Source organism: Phaethon aethereus (assembly GCF_964289735.1).
Source record: "Phaethon aethereus genome assembly, chromosome: 15".
Taxonomy (NCBI): Eukaryota; Metazoa; Chordata; class Aves; order Phaethontiformes; family Phaethontidae; genus Phaethon; species Phaethon aethereus.
The window spans coordinates 3,225,419-3,250,810 of NC_138591.1; the positions used below are offsets into that span (position 1 = coordinate 3,225,419).

The window sequence follows — 25,392 nt, forward strand, 5'->3', positions numbered from 1 at the left end:
TGGTTAGCGTTCAGGCAGCTGGGTAAACGGCACAAGCTCAGCGTCCGGATGGCTCACGTACTGCATCCAGGCACACTGCGGGCATAGGGGCTTGGAAGAGGAGGAGAAAGGCTGCGCAGGATGGGGTCTCACCACCACCAAGTTCTCTGCACAGCAAGGGGGATGCCCTGGGCAGTGCTGGGTGGTTCTCGGGCATGCCACCGCAGCTGGAGGATTGCTCCAGCCCTTATCACAGGATACAAAACAGAGCTGACAAGAGAGAACCAGTATACACAGGGGAGGTTTATTCTCATCGCTAACACCTGGGAAGTGGTTTGGAGGAGCAAACTAAGTCATCTTCAGACTGGGAGGAAAAGCACAGGGTATTATTTTCCTCCCATAAAAAAGACAATAGCTGTAAAGAAAACTAAACCACAACAGGTGCTCACACTGAAGTCCATAGGATTCCTCCATCTCCACCAGTGTGCAAAACCAGCTCTTCGTCCCCATTAAATATAAGAATATATTCCTTTGCCCTGGGACTACAGCCAGAACCAAAGCCTACTAGCAGCCACTCAAAGGAAAAAAACAAAACAAAAATACCCAAACAAAACATAATTTCTTAATAAAAAGCGTAAACCACTTCAGTTCTTGCAAGCGCTCAGAGCATCATTCCTGTCCTATTTTCCCACCCTATACCACAAGGCTCCGGGGGAACAGGACCTCAAGACAGCAGCAATACGTGGGTGAAAAGGTCACTGGACAGACTGGAAGGGGACACACAGCCCCGCTACAGCCTCCACCAAGGGACCGATGCCAGGAGCCTCCCAGGAGTCAGCAGCTCTCTTCCCGCCACTGCCTTTTTCGGGACATCTTCCAGCAAAACAGCACTGTGGGACAAGGGCCACGAAGCCCCGGCGCCGTGCTAGAAGCACGCCCATTCCTCGGGGCAGAGCCGATACCGGCAGAATGAAGAGGTAGGGCTGAGCTCGCCCGTTTTGGTGGCTGAAAGGGTTTCCAAAGAAACCCACAGCCCTGTTTGCTATGGCTGTACCTTCAAATGCCCAGACAACCACCCAGGTCATCGCCTGGGCAATATCCTGCAGACAGATGAGGCTCCCACCCTGTCCCAAAAGCTGTCCAAGGGGACACTGCACCCCATGGGGTCTGCCGGGTGCAAGGAGCTGCTCCCCTCCAGCTCCAGCCGGCCTTGAAGCGTGAGGGAGGCCCAAGAGCCGCGACAGCAGGCTGGGACAGGCAGAGGACACTGGGAACCGCAGAACAAACATGCTTCATGTCGGTTCGCAATGCCCAGCGGGCAGGACTCACCTGGGGGTACTCAAGGTGTGGGCTGCACTCACCCCAGGTTTGGTAGAGCCTCCCAGGGAAAGGCTCCTTATGCCAACACCCACCTTGGCTCAGGCACGTTTTATTCAGACAGAAAATATGTTTTTTCTCATAAAGTGCAAGAACTTTGCCTCTTACTGACTAGTCAACTGGAAGCATCGCAACCCTCACAGCGGGGAGCAACAGACAGGCAAGGAACACCCTGCGTTGGGGAGCTCCCAACACACTGGTCATTTCTCCTTCAGCAGGAGCTCCGGCTCAGATATGGCCTGGTAGAGCATGAAGCCCATCTCATCGATTTCCTCTTCCAACAGCTCACAGAAAAGGTTGATTTTGGGGTTGAAATAGGAAGGCAGGACCCCTTTCTCCAGGTAGCCTACCAGCTCTTCAAGCACCTGCTGGAACCTGTCAGCAAGGCTTTCTTCTGCCCAGTCCGAACTGGTAGCACTGAGGTGAAGGATGACGTGGGTCAAGGGGCTGCCGCTCAGTTTCTGCAGGGCGGGATGGCTCTTGCAGACGCCGTTCAGGATGCGGAGGCAGTGCTGCCGAGCCCCGGAGTCACCAGCATCCAGCTCCTTCATCTTCGAGACCTCTGCCCTGTAAAAGCTCTCAAGCCAGAGGTTTTCCACCATCCCTTCAGGAGGAACAGCCAGAAGAACTTTGTTCTCCATTTCCACCACCGGGAAGAGGGTGATGCTCAGCTCGACCTGATCGTATTTGACTTCCAGCTTCAGCTCCTGGGAGGCCACGACCGGGTGGATGACGCTCCCCAGCAGACTGCCTATGGCAGGCCAGTTGATGGAGGCCACCAGCATCTTGTGGAGAGTCTCATTGAGCACGTTGGAGGAGAGGTACCGGCCCACCATGAACCTGTCCCAGGGGCTGCACCCACGAGGGAAATACTCCAAGTCAGTCCTCTTGATCATCCAGTACTGGGGGTTCCTCACCACGGTGTCCTCTCCCGGGATGAGGCTCCAAAGCGCTGCATCAAGGACCACTGGCAGCATGAGGTAGACGTGGTCAGCTGCCAGAGCCCCGAGGCCATCAAGCAGGGGACCACTGAGGAAGAGGCTGCTGAAGGGCAGCTCCGGGCACTTGCTCCGTAGGAAATTCTGCAGTTGGGTGCAGATGCTCCTGGCCAGCTGCAGGACGAGGGATGCTTGTGCCTTGGGCACGGCCAGCCGGCTGCTGTAGTGGGAGAGGAGCTTCTCCTGAAGCGTGAGGCAGCGTGGAGGGCTGGATTCGACACGAGGAGTCTCCAGAGGGGCAAAGCAGACCCTGGGCTCTGTGAGACAGGGATGGGGCAGAGGGGAGGGAGAAGTTACAGCTCTGAGCAGATCATCTGCACCATAGAGCAGCAGCTTCCCCTGCCACAGCCGAGGGGGAGGCACGAGCTGGGTGCCCAGCTCTTAGCCCACCTCTCCGGACACAAGGCTGACCTTGCCAAGAGGGCCACCACCGAGTCCTCAGATGTTCACAGCACTTCTCAGACAAGGCAGAGCCCAAATGAACCTCAAAACCTGACAGCATCTGGCCTCACCCCCCAGCTAGAGATGGGTAAACCAGGCTAAGCAGCAGCGGCTGGGCAAGGGACTCACTGCCAGGGTCCCGAGTCTCAGCCCCACTGTTTGCCCCTGCCATGCTCAGGCAGATCCAGCCTGCCCCGATGCCTGCCTGATCGCTCGAGTCCTGCCAACGATCTCACACCGGGTGCTGTATCTCAGGACCTGCCCTGCACCGAGCTGGGCTGCCTTCCCACTTGGAAAAACGCCGTCTTTGTAGGCAGCCGGACAAGGCAGCCTTTGTCTGTGGCGGCTCACGAGCGCACCTTCCTCTAGGCAGGGCTGACCCAGAAAACAAGTACAGCAGACACTGGTTAAGAATAAACAAAGCCCCAACAGCCTCCACCACGCCACGGCAGCCAAGATGCCCAGGACAGTATTGGAGGTGCTGTGACTGCAGGCATTGCCTAAAAAGGGGCTGCGGCTCGGGAGCCTCCCAGGAGGGAGGGCACAATCGAGTCAGCTTTCCGGACGCGGAACTAAAAATAACATGGAGGTCCCAGAAAGCAGGGAGCAGCAGCACAGACGGCCTAGAGCAGATCAAGGTGATCTTCCCGGCTGCGGCAGGAGCCGGCACGCACACCGTGAGCCTCACCTGGCAGCGGCGGCCGAGCCGGAGTGAGCAGAGGCTCGCTGAGGTCTTCCCTTCTCTGCTTCTTGGGGGGTTTTGGCGTTGCCTTGATTAAGGCCAAGTCCTGCCAGCTCTCCTCCAGGGTCTTCTGCTCAGCTTTGGGATCGCCTTCATCACGAGGGCTGGTGGCTCGGTCTATCAGCTGGAGGGAAGGAAAACCAGCGTGGACAAGTTATTATCGTTGTACCATTTCCCCACGGTCACACTCTGAACTAAGGGGGACGACAGCTCCTCTGGTACACGCATGGGGAGACACAGCACCTTGCAGGACTTCTGCTAGCAAAAATATACAGTTTAGGGGACCATAAAGATGTGCATTATCTTCCTGGAGATTTTAAGGGGAAAACAGTCAGGTGTCCAAACAGGAATTAGGCCTGAGGTGCCTTTTTGGACATCCTGAACCCACCAAACACACAGCTCAAGGCAAACGGGGTGCGGGGCTGCACGTGTCCCCGCAGGGTGGGAGCGGGCAGCTCCATTCTCATGGCACTGCCGCTGGCACTGGTGACATTTCTGCCCGACTTGAGGGACCAGCTCCAAAGGGAGCAAAGTGGCTCTCCTCCATGGGCTGGCCAGCCTCTCCTGCCCTCCAAGCCCCGACGGCAGCCGCGCCAACCTTACCCGCTTGACGGCCAGCGTGGCGATGGCGAGCGCAGCCGCGCCACTGACGCCCAGCACCAGCCTGGCGTTGGCCAACAGCAGGTCGAGGACACTGCCCAGCCCGCTGTCCTCCTGCCGCTTGCCCCGCTGGCGCGTGAACTCGGCCATGGTCGCCCTGCAGAGCGGGGAGAGGAGCAGCGGGGTGTCACCCCGGGAACCTGCCTCCCCCCGGGGGGATGCCGAGCCTGCAGGACGGGAGTTTTTTGGGGGAACGGGGATTCCTGTGGCGCCCACCCCGCCGCTCCCCTCCACCTCCGGGGCAAAGGCTTCCCCCGCCGCCGCCGGGACGCCTGGGTGCGGCGGAGGAGCAAGGGTCACCCCGGAGAAGGGTCGCCTGCTCCTCGCCCGGCCCGGGCACCGCCGCCTCGGGGGGACCCGGCGACGCTGGGCAGGGGGAGCTGTACCGCGGCCCGTGACCCCGGCGGGGACCGGGACGGAGACTCCCGCGCTGCGAGGGCAGACGGCCGGACAGCGGGCACCGGCCGGGGCGGCCCCGGAGCCCCGACCCGCCCAAGGGCAGGACCGGAGCGGACGCCCCCGCCCGCACTCACCCCCGCGGCCAGCGCGTGCCGGCGCGCCCCGCAGCCCCCGGTGCGGGCCCAGCCAATGAGGGCGCGGCGCGGCTCGGCCCCGCCCACCCGCGCTCGGAAGCAGAACCTGGCGTAGGCGTCACCACCGGGGCGGGGCCGAGCGGGGAAGGGGGCGGGGCGGGGCGGAGCCCGCGGCCGCCGGGTCCTTCCGCCGCCAGCGCCGCCATGGCGGCCACCGGGGTCCTGCCCTTCGTCCGCGGTGTCGACCTCAGTGGCAACGACTTCAAGGTGCGGGGGGGAATGGGAGACACCGGGAGCGGGGTGAGGGGTGACAGCCCGGCCCCAGGCCCCGAGCGCTGGGCGAGGCTGGGCCCGGCCCCGCAGGCTCAGCTCGGTTCCCCGGGGCTGGGTGCTGTCTCCCGTCCCGGTGCGTCTGGCCCCAGAGCGGGGGTGCTCGTCTAGGGGCAGCCCTGGCCCCATAGGCACTATAGGGCCTGGCAGTCCCTGACCCCTCCAGCCTCTACAGCTGGGCAAACTCCACCCTCCGAACCCACGGGGCCCCAAAAAGCCGGGTGATGTTGGCCCCCCAGCTCCCAATCCCACAGGACTGGGCGCTCCCGCCCTCCCCAGCTCCCAGTCCCATAGGACTGGGTGATGCCAGGCGTCCCCCCCCGACCTCATAGGGCTGGACAGACTGAGGTCCCCAGATCCTCACCCCGTGGGGCAGGTGGTTTTCTCACCCTCCTCCTCCTCCTCCTCCTCCTCCTCCTCCTCCTCCTCGCAGGGCGGCTACTTCCCAGAGCACGTCAAGGCGATGACCAGCCTGCGCTGGCTGAAGCTGAACCGCACGGGGCTCTGCTACCTGCCCGAGGAGCTCGCCGCCCTCCAGAAGCTGGTGAGTGGCACGTTTTGGGCAGGGGATGGGGCTCGACGGCTCCCACTGGGGCTGCGAGCTCAGACGGGGCCCTGCGCGGCGGTGTCGAGAGCCTGGCGCCTGGCAGCCTCGTGGCTCATCGGCGGATGCTCTGGTGTCTAATAATAGGGCTGAGCTACGACGTGTGGTTGAAATTGGATGCAGGAGCTGTTAGGAGTGGGGTTGAGACAGGCTTGTATTCGGTTTCACCTTGTTTTCCTAGAAAACCAGACAAAAAAACATGCTTAGATCCTCTGCCCTTTAGCAGAAGGGAAGGGAAGGGTGAAGGTTTAGTACAGGGAGGATTAAGGTTTTGGGGCTTTTTTTCCCTCCTCCTTTGCTAAAAGATTTAAAAAGCAGTAGGTGGCAGCTGCCTGGCTTTGTTTTATGGGCAGCTCGAGTTTTGTGCATGACCAGGCCCTCGGTGGAGGCCATGGCTAAGCTTTGCTTTGGCGGTGAGCTGTAGCACGTTACAGACATCGTTAAATCGGTGTCAGACAAACATAACGCTTTAAATGCCACCAAATGTCCTCCTCACCATGCCGGGTGCGCCCTGCTCAGCAGCAGCAAGTGGGGAAGCCCTCCGTGCTGCTCGGAGCCACGCTCCTGCCAGGCTGGCCAGATGCTCGGGGGCCACGGCTAGACTTAAAACCTGGCATCTTGCCCTCAGTCTGCCAATTCCTCATTTTGCTGAGCAGGTAACAGCCGGGGCCGGTGATGCCCAAAGGAAAACAAAAATTTCCCCTGGGCCCTCCTCCAACCTTGCTGATCCCCATGTGCCTGCCCGTTTCCAGATCGCCCAGTGAGAAGCGTTTCCAAGAACTGGGGGCTGTTTGCTCGGGGGCTGTGTGGGACTGCCGCAAGCCACCGCGGTAGCAGCCCAGAGCACCCTGAACCCTGCAGCAGGGCTGGGGAGTCTCAGCCAGGTCTGCCTCAAGCAATGAGGGGTGCGGAGGCGCGCTGGAGCCAACCAACCCGTTTGAGACTGGGAGCATCCCAGCAGCCTTGTCTGGGTCAAGGCTGAGCTCACCCCATGTCTCTGCAAGCCCCCGACTATCCCGGGATTGAGGAGCCCCCACATCAATGCGGAGGCCCGACCGCTGCCCCACACCAGCCCCTCTCTCTGCTCACTTGTCTGGGGCTTCCCTGCAGGAACACCTCTCCGTGAGTCACAACAGCCTCACCACGCTCCACGGCGAGCTCTCCGGCCTGCCCTGCCTCCGGGTGAGTGTCCCCCTCATGCATCCTGCCTTCATCAGGGCTGGTGTCCCCAGGCACCTCTCGGCCAGCCCCTGGCTCTGGGGGCACACGAGGATCGTCCCTGGCCACCCCAGCGGGCTCAGCACCCGTAGAGCCGCTGGGTGGCCGTACTCACCTCTCTCTCTCCTCTTCAAGGCGATTGTGGCTCGTGCAAACAACCTGAAGAACTCGGGAGTCCCCGATGATATCTTCCAGCTGGATGATCTCTCAGTGCTGGTAGGTGCAGAGTCTCCTCAGCTAATGCGAGAGCCAGCTCAGACCCCTGGGTCCCGATTCTGCACCTCGGTGGCCCCTCGTGCTCCTTGGGGGAGCACAGTGGAGCCGAGGAGCATCTCGGGGAACGGTTCAGGGAGTAAATTGGGGCTCAGCGCTGCCTGGCTCCCTTCGACATTCGGGTGCCCAGGCCATAACTAGCTTCCCCGCAGCAAGGGCTCCTGTTCCCTTTCAGCAACAGTCCTGACCCCATGCCCGCGCGCTGGGGAGGTTGGCTGCGGGCGGGGGGAGCCTGTGGCAATGCCTCCGTTAAAGGCTGATGCCGTGGCTGGGTCCCCCACCTGCTCATCCAGCTCCTGCTGCTGGGCACCGCAAGGTCCAGCGGCAAGGCGCAGCGTGGCTGCGGGCAGGCCGAGCCCCTGAAGATGCCCCTTGGTCCTCAGGTTTGGGTGGTGGTTGCTGGACGCGGGGCAGAGCGTGATGCCTGCTTTGCTCTCCCATTTGCCCCAGGACCTGAGCTACAACCAGCTCACAGAGTGTCCCAGGGAACTGGAGAATGCCAAGAACATGCTGGTCCTCAACCTCGGCCACAACAGGTAGGGCCAGGCCAGGGCAGCCATCCCCCTCTAGCCATGGCCACCTCCATCCCACCCCCCTTCACTCTGGGTCCTGCTCTCTGCCCCTCTCCAAGGGACAGCCAGGGCTGGTGCAGGTCCCAGGCAGCTCTGAAGAAGCCCATATCCCCACAGCATTGAGGCCATCCCCAACCAGCTCTTCATCAACCTGACGGACCTGCTCTACCTCGACCTGAGCAACAACAAGCTGGAGAGCCTCCCACCGCAGATGAGACGCCTGGTCCACCTCCAGACCCTCATCCTCAACAACAACCCCCTCCTGCACGCGCAGCTCCGGTAAGGCCCCGTTTTCTGCGCTGGATCCCACGATGCCGGGGCTGGGCCAGGTGCCTGCTCCAGCCCTGACGCTCCCTCTGCCCCGTGGTTCTCCGTGGCCTATAGGCAGCTCCCGGCGATGACAGCCCTGCAGACCCTCCACCTCAGGAACACCCAGCGCACGCAGAGCAATCTGCCCACCAGCCTCGAGGGCCTGGTGAACCTGGCAGGTAGGATCGGGGCACCCAGCCCCGTAGTGCACAGGGCCCTCCAGGGGCTCTCTCAACTCTGGTGGGGGTCTTCACCCCATTGTCTTCCCCCAGATGTGGACCTGTCCTGCAACGACCTCAGCCGTGTCCCCGAGTGCCTCTACACCCTGGGCAGCCTGCGGCGCCTCAACCTCAGCAGCAACCAGATCATGGAGCTGTCTCTCTGCATCGACCAGTGGACCCAGCTGGAGACCCTCAACCTGTCCCGCAACCAGCTCACCTCCTTGCCTGTAGGTCCCTGCCCGTACATGGTGTCCCTGCCCTGGCCTCCACGATGCCAGGCTCTCCCTCACCACACCGTCTCCTCCTTCCCCAGTCGGCCATCTGCAAGCTGACCAAGCTGAAGAAGATGTACCTGAACTCCAACAAGCTCGACTTTGATGGGATCCCCTCAGGCATTGGCAAGCTTGCCAACCTTGAGGAGTTCATGGCGGCCAACAACAACCTGGAGCTCATCCCCGAGAGCCTGTGCAGGTAGGGGCAGGCCCCAAGCTGGATCTGCTCTGACCCTGAGAGGGGACACAGGGGCTGTGCAGTGACAGGGTGTCACCCTGGCCTGGCCCTTCACCAGCATCTCTGTGTCCCACAGGTGCTCCAAGCTGAGGAAGCTGGTGCTGAACAAGAACCGCCTGGTGACGCTGCCGGAGGCCATCCACTTCCTGACAGACATGGAGGTGAGAGCCCAACACTCCCTCCGCCTCGCGCTGGGTCCACTGCAGCCCCAGCGTGGCCCTGGGATCCCAGGGCTAGAGGGTGGGATGGGGTGAGGTGAGGACAGCGAGTTTTGGGGCCAATACATGCAGCCTGGCACACCGTTCAGCCCAGGCAGGCGGTAGGTTCAGGGCTCCCTCCACATCCCCTCTCGCCTCACCGAAGCCCAGGGTGCTCTGGAGGTCTCCCGTCCCACCCCACATCCTCAGCGTCCCCGTGAGCCTGTGCTTCAGAGCAGCGCGGTCTCCCGTTCCCTCCTCGGCAGATCCTGGACGTGCGCGAGAACCCCAACCTGGTGATGCCCCCGAAGCCGGCAGATCGGACATCGGAGTGGTACAACATTGACTTCTCCCTGCAGAACCAGCTCCGCCTGGCCGGAGCCTCCCCAGCCACCGTCGCGGCCGCCGCGGCAGGTAAGCATGCGGGGACGTGGGGGACAGCCCCTGCCTCGGGCAGCACCCTGGGAGAGGCTGGGAAGTGAGCCGTGCCCCTCGGCGTGCCCCACGCAAGGCATGGGTGCCCTGGCTGCCTCTCACCCTGCCCCCATGTCCCCAGGGAGCGGCACCAAGGACCCGCTGGCCCGCAAGATGCGGCTCCGGCGGCGCAAAGACTCTACCCAGGACGACCAGGCCAAGCAGGTGCTGAAGGGGATGTCGGATGTGGCCCAGGAGAAGAACAAGAAGATAGAGGTAGGGTCTGGGGTGGGAGAGGGGCCCCGAGCAGCACCGCATGCCCCCGGCCCACCCCAGGCACCAGCAGGGACCCAGTTGCCCCCAGCTTGGTGACCTGTCCCCATCCCCGCAGGAGAGCGGGGAGGCGAAGGTGCCAGACCTGAAGACGCGCCGCTGGGACCAGGGCCTGGAGAAGCCGCAGCTGGACTACTCGGAGTTCTTCAGCGAGGATGTGGGGCAGCTGCCCGGCCTCTGCGTCTGGCAGATCGAGAACTTTGTGCCCACGCTGGTGGATGAGGCTTTCCACGGCAAGTTCTACGAGGCCGACTGCTACATCGTGCTCAAGGTACCCAGGGAGAACCAAGGGTCCCCCATGTCCCCAACCCGGGGCCACGGCCGTCCCATCTCACCCCCTGTCCCTTCCCAGACCTTCCTGGATGAGAACGGTTCCCTCAGCTGGGAGATCTACTACTGGATCGGGCAGGAGGCCACGCTGGACAAGAAGGCCTGCTCTGCCATCCATGCTGTCAACCTCCGCAACTACCTGGGGGCCGAGTGCCGCAGCATCCGGGAGGAGATGGGGGATGAGAGCGACGAGTTCCTCCAGGTGAGGCCGACCCTCTGCCCCCACCATAGCCCCCAGCCCTGCCTCTGCCGCCCTGACCCCCTCCCTACCCCCAGGTCTTCGACAACGACATCTCCTACATTGAGGGTGGCACGGCCAGCGGTTTCTTCACCGTCGAGGACACGCAATACGTCACCAGGTACCGCTGGGGCCAGGGGCTGGGAGGAGGCGTGGGGCAGGCAGTGCCCCCCATCCCACCGTGGCCGTCTCTCCCCCAGGCTGTACCGTGTCTATGGGAAGAAGAACGTCAAGCTGGAGCCAGTGGCACTGAAAGGGACATCGCTGGACCCCCGGTGAGCAGGGGGAGCGGCCAGGGGACACAGGGTCCCTGCGGAGGGACAGCATGTTGGCAGGGTCCAACCCAAGACACCATAGCTGCAGGTCTGGGGTGAAAATCGGCCATGCCCGTACCTTTCTGCAAGGATGTGGGTCCAAACCCCACTTGGCAGCCCCAGCAACTGCGGCGCCCGGCTCCGCAAGGACCCCGGGGGTGGGGAGGACGCTCGGTGCACCCCGCTCTCTCCCGACTGTCCTCTCACCTCTGTATCCACCAGGTTCGTCTTCCTCCTGGACCACGGCCTCAACCTCTTCGTGTGGCGCGGCAGCCAGGCCACGCTGAGCAGCACCACCAAGGCCAGGTAGGGCTGGTCGGGGGGCTGGGGGCGCGGGGAGCCCACCTGCCATCTCACCCGCTCCCGCCACAGGCTCTTCGCCGAAAAGATCAACAAGAACGAGCGGAAGGGCAAGGCGGAGATCACGCTGCTCGCCCAGGGCCAGGAGACCCCCGACTTCTGGGAGGCACTGGGGGGGCAGCCAGAGGAGATCCGGCCCTGCGTCCCCGATGACTTCCAGCCCCACAAGCCCAAGCTGTACAAGGTGGGGAGCTGCCGTCCGTGGGGTTGTCGGCACTGCCGGGGCCCTGCAGCCCCCCCTCACCCGTGTCCCCGTCCCCTCCGCAGGTCGGCCTGGGCCTGGGCTACCTGGAGCTACCCCAGATCAACTACAAGCTCTCGGTGGAGCACAAGAAGAGGCTGAAGGCTGATCTGATGCCGGAGATGCGCCTGGTAGGATGGGGCAGGGAGGTTCTCCCAATCCGACCAGTGAGGCGTTTCATGGCCCCTCTGCCTCCAGCTGTGCCCTGGGAGAGGCAGGTTCGGCCAGCGGGGCCCCGGCTGGGGGATGCTCTGCTCTTCCCGTCTGTCTTTTGGGAGCAGGCAGGGCGTTTTCCAGCTAGGGAAGCCCAGAGGTGCCTGACCCCCTTTTCCCTGCGGTGCCCTCAGCTGCAGAGCCTGCTGGACACCAAGAGCGTGTACATCCTGGACTGCTGGTCCGACGTCTTCATCTGGATCGGGAGGAAGTCGCCGCGGCTGGTGCGGGCGGCGGCGCTGAAGCTGAGCCAGGAGCTGTGCGGCATGCTGCACCGGCCCAAGCACGCCATGGTCACCAGGAACCTGGAGGGCACCGAGTGCCAGGTAGTGCACAGGCACGGAGCCCTGGGCAGCGGTGCCGGGGAGGGAGACGCGGGCTCAGACCCCCCCCGGGTGGGGTGCCGGGTGCCAGGGAGGGTGCCGTGGCCCAGGGTGCAGTACTTGCTCTGCGATTTAGGTGTTCAAGTCTAAGTTCAAGAACTGGGACGATGTCCTGCGCGTGGACTACACCCGCAATGCCGAGACGGTGCTGCAGGAGGGCGGCCTTGCCGGCAAGGTCCGCAAGGACGCCGAGAAGAAGGACCAGATGAAGGCTGACCTCACGGCGCTCTTCCTGCCCCGCCAGCCCCCCATGCCCCTGAGCGAGGTAGGGCTGGGGACCGTCCCGTGCGTCCCCCCACGGCCCTGGGCCGGCTGCCGAGGGAGGGGCTGGGTGGCCGCCGGCTGATGGAGCATGTGGGGCCACAGGCGGAGCAGCTGATGGAGGAGTGGAATGAGGACCTGGACGGCATGGAGGGCTTCGTGTTGGAGGGCAAGAAATTTGCTCGCCTGCCCGAGGAGGAGTTCGGCCACTTCCACACCCATGACTGCTACGTCTTCCTCTGCAGGTGAGACCTGGCTCGTCCCCTCTCCGGGGCTGCTGGACCACCTCGTCCCCCCATCTCCCTTCCCCATTCCTCACATCACCCCCCGTTCCTGCCCTCAGGTACTGGGTGCCAGTGGAGTATGAGGAGGAGGAGGAGAAGAAGAAGAAGAGTGAAGGCAAAGGGGAGGAGGAGGGTGAGGAAGAGGAAGAGGAGAAACAACCTGAGGAAGACTTCCAGTGCATCGTCTATTTCTGGCAGGGCCGGGAGGCCTCCAACATGGGCTGGCTCACCTTCACCTTCAGCCTCCAGAAGAAGTTCGAGAGTCTCTTCCCCGGCAAGCTGGAGGTGACCCCACCGTGTGCTCCTGGGGGTGACACAAGGGTCCCCCTACGCCCTCTCTGCCCCCCAGGCTAAGGGCAGGGGATAGCAGCAGCGATGGGGAAGGGCGATGGGTGCAACTGGGGCTTGGGGTTGTGTTTGGGGGCTCCCCATGACCCTGCTGACACCCACCCCTGCCAGGTCGTGCGCATGACCCAGCAGCAGGAGAACCCCAAGTTCCTCTCGCACTTCAAGAGGAGGTTCGTCATCCACCGGGGCAAGCGGAAGGACAGGGCCAGCCCGCCCCAGCCCAGCCTCTACCACATCCGCACCAACGGTGGGGCCCTCTGCACAAGGTCAGCCCTCCCAGGGGCTGCTCCGGGCCAGGCAGCACCCACGGGTGCCAGACTCCTGGTGGGGTATGTGCTAGTGGGCACAACTGCCTGATCTCTTGCTGACTGTGCCTCGTGGGCTTCTTTTCTAGGTGCATCCAGATCAACACTGACGCTGGTCTGCTCAACTCAGAGTTTTGCTTCATCCTCAAGGTACTGCTCATGGCTGAGCATCCTCGGGGATGCTCGGCCACTTGCCCTGCTCGGGCAGCCCTGACTCTCTGCGCTCCCCCAGGTGCCCTTTGAGAGCACGGACAACCAGGGCATCGTCTACACCTGGGTGGGCCGGGCAGCTGACCCCGACGAGGCCAAGCTGGCTGAGGACATCATGAACCACATGTTTGACGACTCCTACAGCAAGCAGGCGAGCAGCTGGGGGCACGGCGGGCCTTACCGGGGGCTAGCGACGGCCACGCTCAGCCCTGTCCCTGCCCTCGCAGGTCATCAATGAAGGAGAAGAGCCTGAAAACTTCTTCTGGGTGGGCATCGGGAGTCAGAAGCCCTATGACGAAGACGCTGACTATATGAAGCACTCACGGCTCTTCAGGTGGGTCCCAGCCCAGGAAGGGCTGCTCCAGTCTCTGCTGGTCCCCTTCATCTCATGCTGGCCTTCACCAGGGGCTCGGTCCTCCCAGGCTCGCCAGGGCGTGGCTCCCCGTGACAGGCAAAGCCCCTCTCCCAACTCGGTCCATCTGTGGGCATCAACTGGCTGAAACAGCTGCTCCACCACATCCCTTTCTTCTGCACAAGCTGAGCCCTAACACACTCATGCCTTTGATGCAGTCCCCTTCTGGCTCTCCCCACAGGTGCTCCAACGAGAAGGGCTATTTCTCCGTGTCAGAGAAGTGCTCCGATTTCTGCCAGGATGACCTGGCTGATGATGACATCATGCTGCTGGACAACGGGCAGGAGGTGAGCCAGGGGCGTGAGGTCGTCCTGTGTCCCGATCCGGGGGCAGCACGGCAGGGGCCGGATCTGCCAGTGGCTCCATTGGCTGAGCCCGCCTGCACGTCCTTCCTGCAGGTCTACATGTGGGTGGGCACCCAGACCAGCCAGGTGGAGATCAAGCTGAGCCTTAAGGCGTGCCAGGTAGGGCCCGCTGCTGGGAGCAGGCAGGATTTGGGCTTCGTGTCCCCTTGGGGCCCCGATCCTGCCCCATGCACGGCGGTGCAGAGCTGCCAGCAGCCCCCGGGCCTGGGAGCAGCCAGCCCCTGAGGTGGGCAAGGGCCGGGGACCCCCATGGCTGTGCTCTGCCCCAGGTCTACATCCAGCACATGCGCTCCAAGGACCCCACGCGTCCCCGCAAGCTCCGGCTGGTGCGGAAAGGCAACGAGCCCTGGCCCTTCACCCGCTGCTTCCATGCCTGGAGCGTCTTCCGCAAGCCGCCCGCCTAAGGGCCGAGGGCACCCGGCGCTCCGGTTCCAGCCCCCCGTGGCACAGCCGGACCCCCAGCACCCTGCGCTGCCGCACACGCCTGCTCCCAGCCAAGCTTCAACCCTTGGAGCCGCTTCTCCCCGAGCTGGGGCCAGTGGGGAGCACTGGGGCTGACCCGCTGTCCCCCCTTCTGGCACGGGGCCCAGCTCAGCCCCTTCCCTTCCTGGGGGGCATACGGGGCCGTGCGGACCCCTGTTACACCCTGCTTGGGGATGCTGCTGCCCCAAACCAGTGCTGAGCTCCCTCTGCAACTGGGGGATAGGAGTGTTTCCCAGTTTGGGTGGGGGGATGCTTTGCTAAAGAGCACTGGGCAGGGGCCTGAGGGGCTCTCAGCCCTGGGCCTTACAGCCGGCCCCACTGTCCTGGGGGCCAGACCCCCAGCAGGGGCCGGCCCATCGGTATCATATCAATAAAGGCTGCACTTCTCACCCCAAGGCCGTGCCAGGCTCTGACTGTGCCCATCTTGCTCCCAAGTAGGGTCGTTTCCCCCCCGCCTCAGTCCTACTCCACCACAGCTTGGGGGGCTCCGGCACCCACCCAGCTCCCCTGGAGGGGTGCCGGAGGCCGGGCCCCCAGAGCCTGAACCTGCACAGCCCTGAACACCTGCAGCCCAGGCCGTTGATATTAAATGCTTTTATTTTCAATATTAAAAACCAGTATTTTTAATAACTAAACAACGCTAAATTCATCTTACCAAAAACAAACAAACAAAAAAAAACACAAAACAAAAAAAAAAGGATGAGGTGGGGGGGGTTCTACCAGGGACACTACAGCCCCCGCCCCGGCAGGCAGTGATGGAGCCCAGGGCAGCGCTGCCTCGCCCGGCCCCCCCCCAGCCACACACGTACCGCAAGAGAGCCCAGGGGGCCCGAAACCACACCGGATCCCCAAAAGGAGAGGGACAGGTACCGGGCTGAGCCCCGGAGCCACGTAGGGACAGCCACCATGGGCCAGGGGACAGAGCCAGCATCGCCGCAGTCCCCTGCGAGGACGAGGCCAGGCTGGGGAGCCCACGGGGGCTTTGGCACAGTGAGACCCCCAGGGTGGGGCAGCCCCATGCCCCATCTGCCCCCCGCCACAGTGTGGCTGAGGGCCAGGAGCCGGCATGTCCCCCGCAGTGTGATCCCATCCCAAACCCACCCGTGGCAGGAATCAGTGTCAGAAAGGAGCAGCAGGCACGGAGCCCAACCTGGAGAATAGCCCTTGGAGAAGCCACTAAGAGAAAAAGGCCACCTGTGACCCCCCCCACCGTGCCCCTCCCCGGGCTGCTGAGGCCCTCCAGTGCCCACCTGGGAGCCGGGGGTCCACACCGGGCTCCCCTGGCAAGGGGACAGTCCCTGTGCGGCAGCCGGAGCCTCGCGGCAGGCAGGGGACGGGGCTGTAAACTGCAGGGAGCCGGGCATGTAAACACAGAGCGGGGCAGGGGGGCCATGCCCGGGGGCTCCCGGCCCCCCACCTCCCCGAGAGACCAACACCGGGGGACAAAGGGGATCCATGAGCCCCAGCACTCCCCGTGGAGCCGGGGAAGCAGCAGCATCCCCCGGGAAGGGGGCTCTGGAGCAGGGGACAGTGACACTCAACCGTGTACATATAAAAAATGAAAATTATCTTCCCCGGGAAGAGTTTGTGCACCACGGCCCCCCGCTCAGGGCCGGCGGGGGGCCGGGGCCGGCGGCCGGGCAGGGAGGCGCGGGGGGAGCGTGCCAGAGCCGGGGCGTGCCGGCGGCCGGCGCGGATGTTAGAGAAGAGGCGAGTCTACGTTACGCGGGGAGGGGGCGCGGGGGGGTCCAGTCGAGTCGCGCATCCCGGGAATCCGAGCACCAAGATGGGCCGGGGAGGCCGCGGGCACCGTCGCTGCCTGCGGGTGACGCAGCCCCTGAGAAGGGGATCCTGGGGGGCCCCGGGACAGGCTGCCCCCCGGCTACCCCCTCCTCTACAGGCCCCAGGGACCACAGCCCTGTCCTCCCAGCGATGGAGGGGGATGCTGGGGCACAGCGGTGGGGTCCCAGCTCCGAAGCCCATGGCACCCCGGGCTTTGCAGCCAGACCCGCATCCCCACTGGCCCCTCACGCACCTCACTTGATGAGGATCCCCGCGGGCCGGGCCTCGTCCTCGCTGGCGTTCCTCAGGTTCCTCTCCGCTTCCTCCGAGGACCTGGGGCAGAGCAGGGTGAGAGGCAGCCGGGGGCATCGCCGCGACCCCTCGGTGCTGGCCATGGGCGCTGGTTACACCGCGTCCCCCCCACTCACGCCAGAAAATCCTTCACTTCCTCCACGGTGATGTCCCCGGTGGTGTCCAGCGGGTTCTCCATGCTGCTGTTGGGGGAGTCGATGGGGCCGGGCGAGAAGGCGGCCGGGTGCTCCTCGGGGGACCCTGGGAAGCCACAGAGACGGGAGGGCTGGGGGGCAGCCGCGACACGGGGCCGGCCGCGGAGCGGGGCCCAGGGGGACGCGGTGCGCGTGGTGGGGACAGGGCGATCACTCACGGTCGCTGTCGGTGGGGGAGTGTCGGCCCTCGGGGCTGCGTGGGACGTGGGTGCCATTCGCCTGCGGCAGCTTCGGCGTCACCGTTGAGCTGTTGCTGGAAGGAAACATGAGGAGAAGTTACTGCTGGAGCCGGTGCCACAGGGCGGGGGTACAGGGGTGCTGCCGTAGCAAAGCCCCCGTGCCCCCAGGGCACGTCCCACCTGAGGCAGGAGGTGTCCTGGAGCCGGGCGACCTCCAGCCGGCACAATGGCTCCGTCACGTTCCTGGCGCTCAGCGAGAAGCGCTCGAACTCGGAGGGCGAAATTAGGTAGAAACCTGGAATGGGGGAAAGCGCAGAGGCTCAGGGAGGCCCCGCGGGGCTGCAGCCGGTAACAACGTCCCATCTACGAGGGACACTGCCCCCAGCGCAGGGCTGGTGCCCTCACCCTGGCCGTGCTTGGTGAAGACGCAGGAGGCGATGCCGCTGATGTCCTCCTTGCGGATGCAGCCATAGTGGACCTGGGGCCGCAGGCCGGGCACGGTGAAGATGTGGATGTCACCCAGGTTGGTGAGACAGGCCAGGCAGTTCTCCAGCCGCTCCTCGGAGACGGCGCTGGCCAGGCTCACCAGGGCCACCTTCCGCACCCGGCAGCCCTCGTGCGCCGTCAGCTTGAACTTGGTCTTGGCGCTCACTTTGGGCAGCGTGAAGACCTGGGTGGGGCGAGAGGAGCCAGGTTCCAGGGGGGAGCAGGAACCTGTGGCACTTTGGGGGCACCTGAGCAGTCTCCTACCATGGAATTCCTTGGCAAAAGGGCAGCACCTTCCCCTCAGAGCTACCACCGCAGGGCCAGGCACTGGAGTGCTCCAGGACCTGGCCGGTCACCCCCAGGCCCATCCCTGCACCCGGAGTGATAGGGACACCCAGAGAGGACATGGGGCATGGTGTGGGTGGTGGGTCCCATCCCCACCACGGCGGGACACAGAGCCCCACACTAACCTTGAACTGCTCCTCGGAGGAGATGAGCATGGAGTGGCTGCCCTGCATGTCGGGGGCCTTGGCCAGGTCCCGTGAGACCTCGTAGGGCTCGGGAAGGGGATTGCCCCGTCCGTCCAGCACCGCGATGGCCACCACCGGTGCCCGGTGCATCAGCTGGATTTCCTTCCCCAGCACCGCCTCCACCGCCCGCTCCGAAAACTTCTCCTGCGATGGCACCTCCAGGGCGTAGGCGAACACCGAGCCAGAATTGGTCCCTGCCCACATCGTGGGGCCGTGGTGGGCGGCTGCGAGGACGGGAGCAGCGTCAGAGCCCCCTCCCCACAGCGTGGCACCAGCCAGACCCAGCTCGGGGGCTCTTCCCGGGGCGGGAGGGTCTCACCGTCTCGGAGGAAGGTGTCGGCGAAGTAGAGGCACCGCACCACCCCCGAGAGCGAGTCGTCAGCCGAGCGGGGCTCTATCCGCCGCTGCACAGGCGTCATCTCCACCTCGGGGGGTCCTGCCTGCTCGGCCAGCTGCGCGTTGGCCTCCTGTACCTGGGGAGGGGGACGCGGGGGTCAGCCCCTGCCTGGGAGGGACGAGGAGCAGCCGTGGCTGCCCCGCTCCTTGCCCACCTTGCTGGAGGGGCTACTGGCATTGAGCCTCTTCTTGCCCGACACCCGGCTCTTGCGGATGCGGCGGAAGGATTGCCGCAGGGACTTCTTGAGGGACTTCACGCGGGACAGGGGCCCCTCCATGGCCAGCGAGTCATTGGGGTGCAGCGTACACCTGTGGGTACCGACTGCCGCTCAGTGCCCAGACCCCTGCCATGTCGGTCTGGAGGGGTCCCCAGCACCGAGACCCTCCCCATACCTGGCCAGCACGGGGTTGCGCCGGTAATAGTCGAAGAGTCCAAAGCCGTGACTGGTGCCGAAGGCCACGAGGTTCCACTCGGAATGGAGGGTGACAGCGGTGACGGCGGCGGGGGGCACGCACTGCACCAGCACGCTGGGCTGGAAGCCAGGGGCGAAGGGCAAGGGCCCGTTCCTGGGGGCCAGCCGGTCATGGCCCTTCCAGGTGAAGCCCTCGCGGTCCTGCAGCAGGTCCACTGTGGCCACGCTGACCGCGTGCTCCGACTTCTCGTCACTCAGCTCCATCACCAGCACCTGCAGAGGACAAGCACGGATGGTGGAGGATGCATGCTAGACACCCCCAGGGACAAGCCACCCTGCTGCAAGCCGGGGGCTAAACCCTGCGGGTAGGAGCCCTTCACAGACGGGCATGGGGGTCTGCAGGGCCCGAAGCCCCATCCCGTGCCCTGTCTGCCCAAGGGGGGGAGCCGAGACGTGCCCAGCAGCCCCTGCTCTGCCCCCCACCACACTACCTGCCCCGCTGTGCCGGCCACCACCATCTTGGCTGTGTACTTGCAGAGAGCGATCTTCTGCACGCCCAGGCGCGGGTCGTCGCTGTAGGGATCAAAGCAGCCCACCTGCGGGAGTGGGGGTGTGTGTGGGTGCCTTCACACAGCCGTGGGGCAGTCCGCCAGTGCACCCCCATATCCCCCCACCAGCTGGCGGGTACCGGCTGCGGCGCACGGGCTGCTCTGGGCATCACGCCCGGGAAAGGGCTGCCCCCACGCGTCCCCCGGCTCTCCCCCCCTCGCTGGGGCAGACCCACGAGACAGGGCACGCAGAACAAGCGTCCCTTGTGTCCCCACGGGACGTCACACAGCAGCTGTGCCCCGAGCCAGGGGACACGTCCTCGGGGCACAGCCGGGACGGCTCCGGCAGGTGCAAGGGGAGGCCGGGGTCCGCAGCAGTGTCCCCCCCACCCTGGGGACCTCACCTTGCGGAAAGGCGGCCACTCCTCCTCGCCCGCCTGGTTGAGGCTGTCGTTGTGCTCACAGTCCGTCTGGAAGATGCTGGCGGTGCCCAGCTTGTAGAGGGGCTTCAGAGAGACCCCCGAGGCGTCCCAGAACCGCACCGTGCCGTCCTCATGCCTTGGGGGGGACGGGGAGGCCCTGTTAGCGTGGGGCCCTGACCTCTGCCCGGCTAACAAGAGCCGCCTGTGTGCTGGCAGCCACCGTGCCAGAAGCAGGGGGACGGGGGGGGGCAATGCAGCGGGTCACACACTTCTGTCCAGCCATCAAGCTGAACAAGAGGGGGGCACAGCCCACCCAACAAGCGTGGCTGGAGTCCCCCCCACCCCATCCCACTCCCCCACCGCAGGAAGGGTCTGAGGACCCCCATCCCCTCGGCACATTTCGGGTTTCCCAGAACCTGCAGCCAGTTTCCCCCTCCCTGCAGCCAGGCCACTCACCCGGTGAGGAGAAGCCCCCTCTGCGTGGGCTCCTGGGCCAGGTTCTTCCCCCCGTCGATGGGCCAAGCCTGGAGGGAGGGATGGAGCAGACTCGCAGGGCGCAGGGGCAAGCGTCACCCCTCCAGCAGCCCGTCCTGCGGGGCTCGGGGAGCCCCCCTACCCACCACTCACCGCGGAGGAGAGACGGGGGCTCTGCTGCTCGCCGGCGCTGATGATCCTCTCCCAGAGCTTGAGGGGCACGTTGGAGACGTGGCAGGAGCAGGTGATGGCGGAGGAGTGGAGCGGTGCCAGGTACGGGGCGGGGATGGTGGGCCAGCCCGGCGTCTGGAGGTCGATGGCCACCAGCTCTTCCTCCACCAGCACCACGAGGGCACGGGGGTTCTCGAAGCCTGGGGAGGGGGGAGATGGCTGCTGCTAGCGGAGACTCCCCCTCACCACCCGCCCCCCAGGGCTGCCCCGGCGGGACGTACCTCCCTCGGCCGCCTCGGCGCTCTGCACAGTGAAGAAGTCAATGACGCGGGAGGTGAAGTCAAGCGTGGCCAGGGTCTGGCCGTGCAGCACGCTGACGCAGTGCCGGTCGCCATAGCTAGCCCGCGGCATCCCCCCGCTGAAGATGATGAAGGGGTTCCTGTGGGGAGATGAAGCAGCCTCCATCAGACCCCAGACCCTGCAGAGCATCTTCCCCGCAGCCCAGGTGTCCCCCCCGCCCCGTGCCCATCACCAGCCCAGCCCGGCTGCCGGACGGGTGCACGCCGGAGCAGCCCTGCCGCGCCGCGGGGACGTACCCCGACTCGCAGGTCCGCCAGAGAATTTTGCTGATGGCTTTGCAGGGGAAGGGACCTGCAACAAAAACACCAACCCCGCGGTTGCAGCAGCGGGATGAGACGATCAGCCCCCAGCCCCAACAACCCTCCCCGTACCGTAGGGGATGGTGGACATGACGGGCTGCTGGGTCCTCTGGCCGGCGCCGCTCACTGCCCACACCATGTACCCGCCGTCGCTGTGGGAGCTGACGATGCTCTTCCCGCTCTGCTCCCAGGCCAGGCTCTCGAGCTGCTGCGGGGGCACACGGGGGGCTCGACACCTGGGACGGGGAGGGGAGACGGGCACGAGGCCACAGCCCCGCCAGCCCCCCGCCATCCCCGGTACCTGGTTCCCCAGGAAGAGGTGCTGGACGGCGCGCGTGCTCTGCTCCCAGAGGACCACCAGCCCTCGGCTGTACCCGATGAGGAGCCGGCTGCTGTCGTGTGGGTGCTCCTGGATGGACTCTACCGGCCCCAGCGCCTTCCCGCAGCGGTAGTCATCGGGAACGCTGCGGGGGACACACACACAGAGGAGGGTCGGGGGGGCTGGGAGGGGTGGGGAGGGGGCGCGGGGCCGGCGGGGCTCACCTCTGCAGGATCTCATCCGGGAAGAGGGTTTTGTCCTCCAGCAGCACCAGGGCGGGCAGGGCGAGGAAGTACACCGCGCCACCCTCGGTGCCCAGGCAGGCCACCGCGCCGGCGGAGGTCAGCAGGACCACCGTCACCCGCGTGATGCCGGGGGAGCAGCTGGAGGGGGAGTGGGGCACCGTGTCAGCCTCGTGCTGGGCCTGGGGGAGCAGCGGAGAGACCCCAAAGCTCCCCTGCCCCAAGGCTGCAACCCCATCCCAGTTGGTCCAGGGGGACAGGGACAGCCCCCGCGCTAACAGCAATTAGAGCCACTAATTGCCCCCGGGCCCGGCCAGCACCTACAAAAAGCCCAGGGCCGCGCTCCCCCGCCCCGCCGCAGCACCCCACTTGGGATCAGAGCAGCATCCCGGCAGGAAAACCACCGCCGAGGGGACCTGGGCTGCGATCCCGCCCCGAGCGGGGACGGCTGCTCCCACGCGCTGTTCCCCGCCAGCACCGGTATCGCTCCCGGCCGCAGCCCCATGGTGGGGGGCGGCTGGGGACCCCACCCCCAGACAAACTTAGCGCTGTCGGACCCTGGGCGTCCCGGGAGGCCGAAGCTGTGGGTCTCTTCCAGGTGGGAGCAGCCCTCCTTCTGGCAGACCTCCCAGAGGTGCAGCGTGTTGTCATCCAGCAGGGAGAGGAGCCAGCCCTGGGGAGGGGGACGGGACACAGCGGGGTGCGTGGGGGGCCGGGGAGCTGCCCCCAGGCCCCCCAGGGACACCCACCTACCTGGCCGGGGAGGAAGTGCAGCTGGGTGACGGTGGCCGTCTCTTTGTGCAAGCCCGTCAGCTCCACGCCCGGCGCGCCGTATCTGAGGGGGCCGTCAAAGAAGCAACGAGGGTACAGCGCCAAGCCCCCCCCCCCAACTCCAGTGAACACCCAGACACCCCCCCCAGCCGCCCCAATTCTCCCCAGGTCACAGCTCTGCAAGCAGGAGCCAGTTTAGCCCCAGGCCACCGGGGCCGAGCATCCCTGGCAGCACCCCGCGCCAGAGCCGGCCTCCGCACCACCGTCCCTCGGGATCCACCTCCAGCTGGGATGCGGCGGGTCAGGATGCAGCCGGCACGCGGCTGGGGCGGGCGCGCGAGGGCCAGGCCGGCTCCTGCCCTCTGCCACCCCCGTCTTCCTCAGCCGCAGGGCCAGGGCCAGGGCCGTGCAGAGGCACCGCAGCCCCGGCCAGCCCGGCAGGCACTGGCAGCAGGGTGGGGTTCGGCATGCGCCGGCACAGCCTCACTCACCCGACTGGTCCCGGCTCCTCCACCGGCAACGCCGCTCAGCAGGAACCGGGGCAGGATCCGCGCGGCAGCTCCAGCACCGCGTGGTGCGCCCCGACCCGGCACCTCCCCGACACCCCCGGACCCAGCGAGCTGCTTCCCCCAGCCCGGCGTCGCCGGTGCACGGCGCAGCTACGGCTTGGCATGCCGTGTGCCGGGGGTTTCTGTCCGCCGGCCCCCATGGTCCTCGCCCCCGGCCACCCCCCCGGTGCCCGCGGCGCGAGAACCGGCCCGGCGGCTCTGCCCGGACCAACAGGCAGGAGCTGTCTGGCCGCGCCGGGCACAGCCGAGCCGGCAGAGCCAGGCCAGAGCCGGAGAGGCTTTGGCGAGGCCAGACAATGGGGCGTGCGACGGGGAGCACGCAGCGGGCGCCGGGTGCCGCAGGGACAGGGGACGCCACCCATCCTCGCTCATCCTGCGGGCTTTCCCCACCCAGTGGTGCCACCGGCCGAGAGACAGGCAGCCCTGGGCGCAAGTGGCCGGGGAACGTCGGTGGCGCCAGCTCACCGCGATGGGGGTCCGAGCCCAGGGACCCCCAGCTGCCCCAGGGGAGAACCCAGGCTGTGGCAGCCCCTTGATGCCGGGCTGTCTGCAGTCGGATCCACCCAGCCCGGCCAGGGAGCACCCATGGGTGCCCCCACGGGTGCCCCCACTAACCAGCAGCACCAGTCAGGCCAGCTCCAGCTGCCGCCTCGCCTGGCCCAAGCTTCCCCAGCACCGTGAACCTCCAGAAGCATCTTCTCAGTGGCAGCCGGAGCGGGGCCGGGCGGCCACCGGGCGCAGTGCTGCGGGCAGGACCGTGCCGCCCCACTGCCAGCCCCGAGCCGGGTACCATCCCAAAAACATCCCCATAGAGGATGTGCAGGGCACCGCAGTGCCCCACAACGGCAGCTCCACAGCCCCCGGGGGGGTTTGATCCAGGGGTGGCCGGAGCCAGCACCCCATGGCGGGGCAGCCGAGCGGAGCGGCCGGCGACATCGCGGCCGGGGCTGGCACCGGGGCGTCCCCAGCAGAAAAAAAACCCCACGCCATCTTTGTGCTCCGGAGGCGGCGAGCTGCCGGTCTGGGGGAGGGGGAGCGTGGCGGGGCCCCCCCTCAACCCTGACCCCAACCCCGATCCGGGCACAGCCGCCCCCCCCGCACGCCCACCCCGCATTCCTGCGGCGCGGGGCCCCCGAGCGCGGGCCGCATCCAGCCCTGGCCGCCCGCCAGCAGCCCTCTGAAGTCTCCCTGCACGCCGCCGGCAACAAAGCCCAGCCAGGCCCCGCGTCGTCGTGTGTCCCTCCCCGCTCCCCACCGGCCCCCCTACCCGGGACCGGGCTCGGCGCCCGCCGCAGCCCCTCACCCCGGCGTCAGGCCGGCTGGAGGCCCCACTGCCCCTCGCGGGGTTGGTCCGGCAGCCGCGGCGTTGCCCCCCGCCAAAGGCGATGGTGGCCGAGGCCGGGGCGGGCAGGAGCCCCCAGGATAAGGGAGGTGACACTGGGAAGCACCCCCCGCCCCAGAGAGCTGAGCCCCGCGGCTCCCCCGGCGTTCCGGGCAAGGCGGGGGTTTCCTCCGGCCCCCCCTCGCCGGCCCAGCTGCAGCCCAGCTGGACGGACGGACAGAAGGACGCCAGCAGAGCGGAGGGGACGAGGCACAGCCACGTCCCCCGGGATGGGGGCAGCCGGGTGCGGGGTGTGTGGGGGTCCTTACCTCCTGCCTTCGCGGGGGGAAAAGGATACAGCTTCACAGCTCCCGCCTTGGTGCCGATGGCCATCACGCGCAGAACCGGGTCGTAGGCCAGGGCGCTGGGCTGGCTGGGGAAGCCATGCTCCACCGTCTGCCGCGGGGACAGGCAGGTCAGAGCCGGGACCCCCCGCTCCCGGACGCCCCCATGGCCCCATCCCACGGCTCCCATCCCAGCCGGAGCTTCATCCCCGCAATGGAGGAGCATGAGGATGCTGCCTCATCCCCTACTGCCACCAAGGGGGGGTCCCCGGGGAGGGGGACACCACTCTGCACCCGATTTCCTCCTGACACCCCAGGACAGACCAAACCCAACAGCCACACCAAGGGCCAGGATAGGTCTGAGCTTGCATGAGCCCCCCCATCCGGCATCTTGGGGAAGGGACCCCCCACCTAAGCCCCTGCCCAAGGAGCAGATGCCCCTGGAGGGGCGAGTGGGGTCCAGCTCAGCCCCCACCACGACATCCCCGGGGGTCTGCAGTGCTGGGCAGCAAAACCAGGCGAGCGGGACCCACCAGCGGCAGGGACGTCCCCACCGGAGCCGCGTGCCGCCCGCGGGCACCTTCCCAAGGAAGTCCCGGCCGGCGACGGCGTGCCCAGGCTCGCCGGCTGGGGAGGGGCTGCCCGCCTGGCAGCGGGGGGACGCGGGGGGCAGCCTGGCCCGTGGCAAGGGGACCGTGGGGCTCCCGGGGGAGCGGCCCCGGGGGCAGCTCAGCTGAGCGGCGACGGCGCGATCAGACGATACGGAGGCTGCCGGAGCCAGACTGGCCGGATCCTGACCCGG

The 25,392-nt window shown here is 66.1% G+C and overlaps 3 protein-coding genes across 3 annotated transcripts; 1 reads left to right on the top strand and 2 right to left on the bottom strand.

The window, feature by feature from the left end:
* Positions 1-1,556: 1,556 nt before the first annotated feature.
* MIEF2 (mitochondrial elongation factor 2) lies at positions 1,557-4,287 on the bottom strand (the record flags this gene model as incomplete). Its single annotated transcript, XM_082006851.1, has 3 exons — positions 1,557-2,611; positions 3,484-3,661; positions 4,141-4,287. The coding sequence occupies 3 exons, from the start codon at positions 4,285-4,287 to the stop codon at positions 1,557-1,559; spliced, it is 1,380 nt and encodes a 459-aa protein (XP_081862977.1).
* Positions 4,288-4,934: 647 nt separating this feature from the next.
* On the top strand, positions 4,935-14,379 carry FLII (FLII actin remodeling protein; the record flags this gene model as incomplete). The annotated part of the gene is made up of 30 exons (XM_082006922.1): positions 4,935-4,997; positions 5,494-5,604; positions 6,775-6,846; positions 7,018-7,098; positions 7,606-7,691; positions 7,845-8,006; positions 8,112-8,215; positions 8,309-8,484; positions 8,571-8,728; positions 8,844-8,928; positions 9,231-9,378; positions 9,521-9,654; positions 9,770-9,982; positions 10,064-10,243; positions 10,318-10,400; positions 10,480-10,554; positions 10,816-10,899; positions 10,966-11,137; positions 11,221-11,325; positions 11,542-11,733; positions 11,867-12,055; positions 12,157-12,296; positions 12,395-12,620; positions 12,795-12,949; positions 13,078-13,138; positions 13,221-13,349; positions 13,426-13,532; positions 13,792-13,897; positions 14,009-14,074; positions 14,245-14,379. 30 exons carry the CDS (start codon positions 4,935-4,937, stop codon positions 14,377-14,379), a joined length of 3,798 nt encoding a protein of 1,265 aa, XP_081863048.1.
* Positions 14,380-16,494: 2,115 nt separating this feature from the next.
* On the bottom strand, positions 16,495-24,780 carry LLGL1 (LLGL scribble cell polarity complex component 1; the record flags this gene model as incomplete). Its single annotated transcript, XM_082006745.1, has 21 exons — positions 16,495-16,573; positions 16,669-16,792; positions 16,905-16,999; positions 17,106-17,220; positions 17,331-17,595; positions 17,882-18,165; positions 18,261-18,414; positions 18,493-18,646; positions 18,731-19,023; positions 19,242-19,346; positions 19,703-19,856; positions 20,177-20,244; positions 20,348-20,565; positions 20,647-20,804; positions 20,962-21,016; positions 21,097-21,232; positions 21,326-21,488; positions 21,568-21,726; positions 22,128-22,258; positions 22,339-22,420; positions 24,605-24,780. 21 exons carry the CDS (start codon positions 24,778-24,780, stop codon positions 16,495-16,497), a joined length of 3,168 nt encoding a protein of 1,055 aa, XP_081862871.1.
* Between the last annotated feature and the right edge of the window lie 612 nt (positions 24,781-25,392).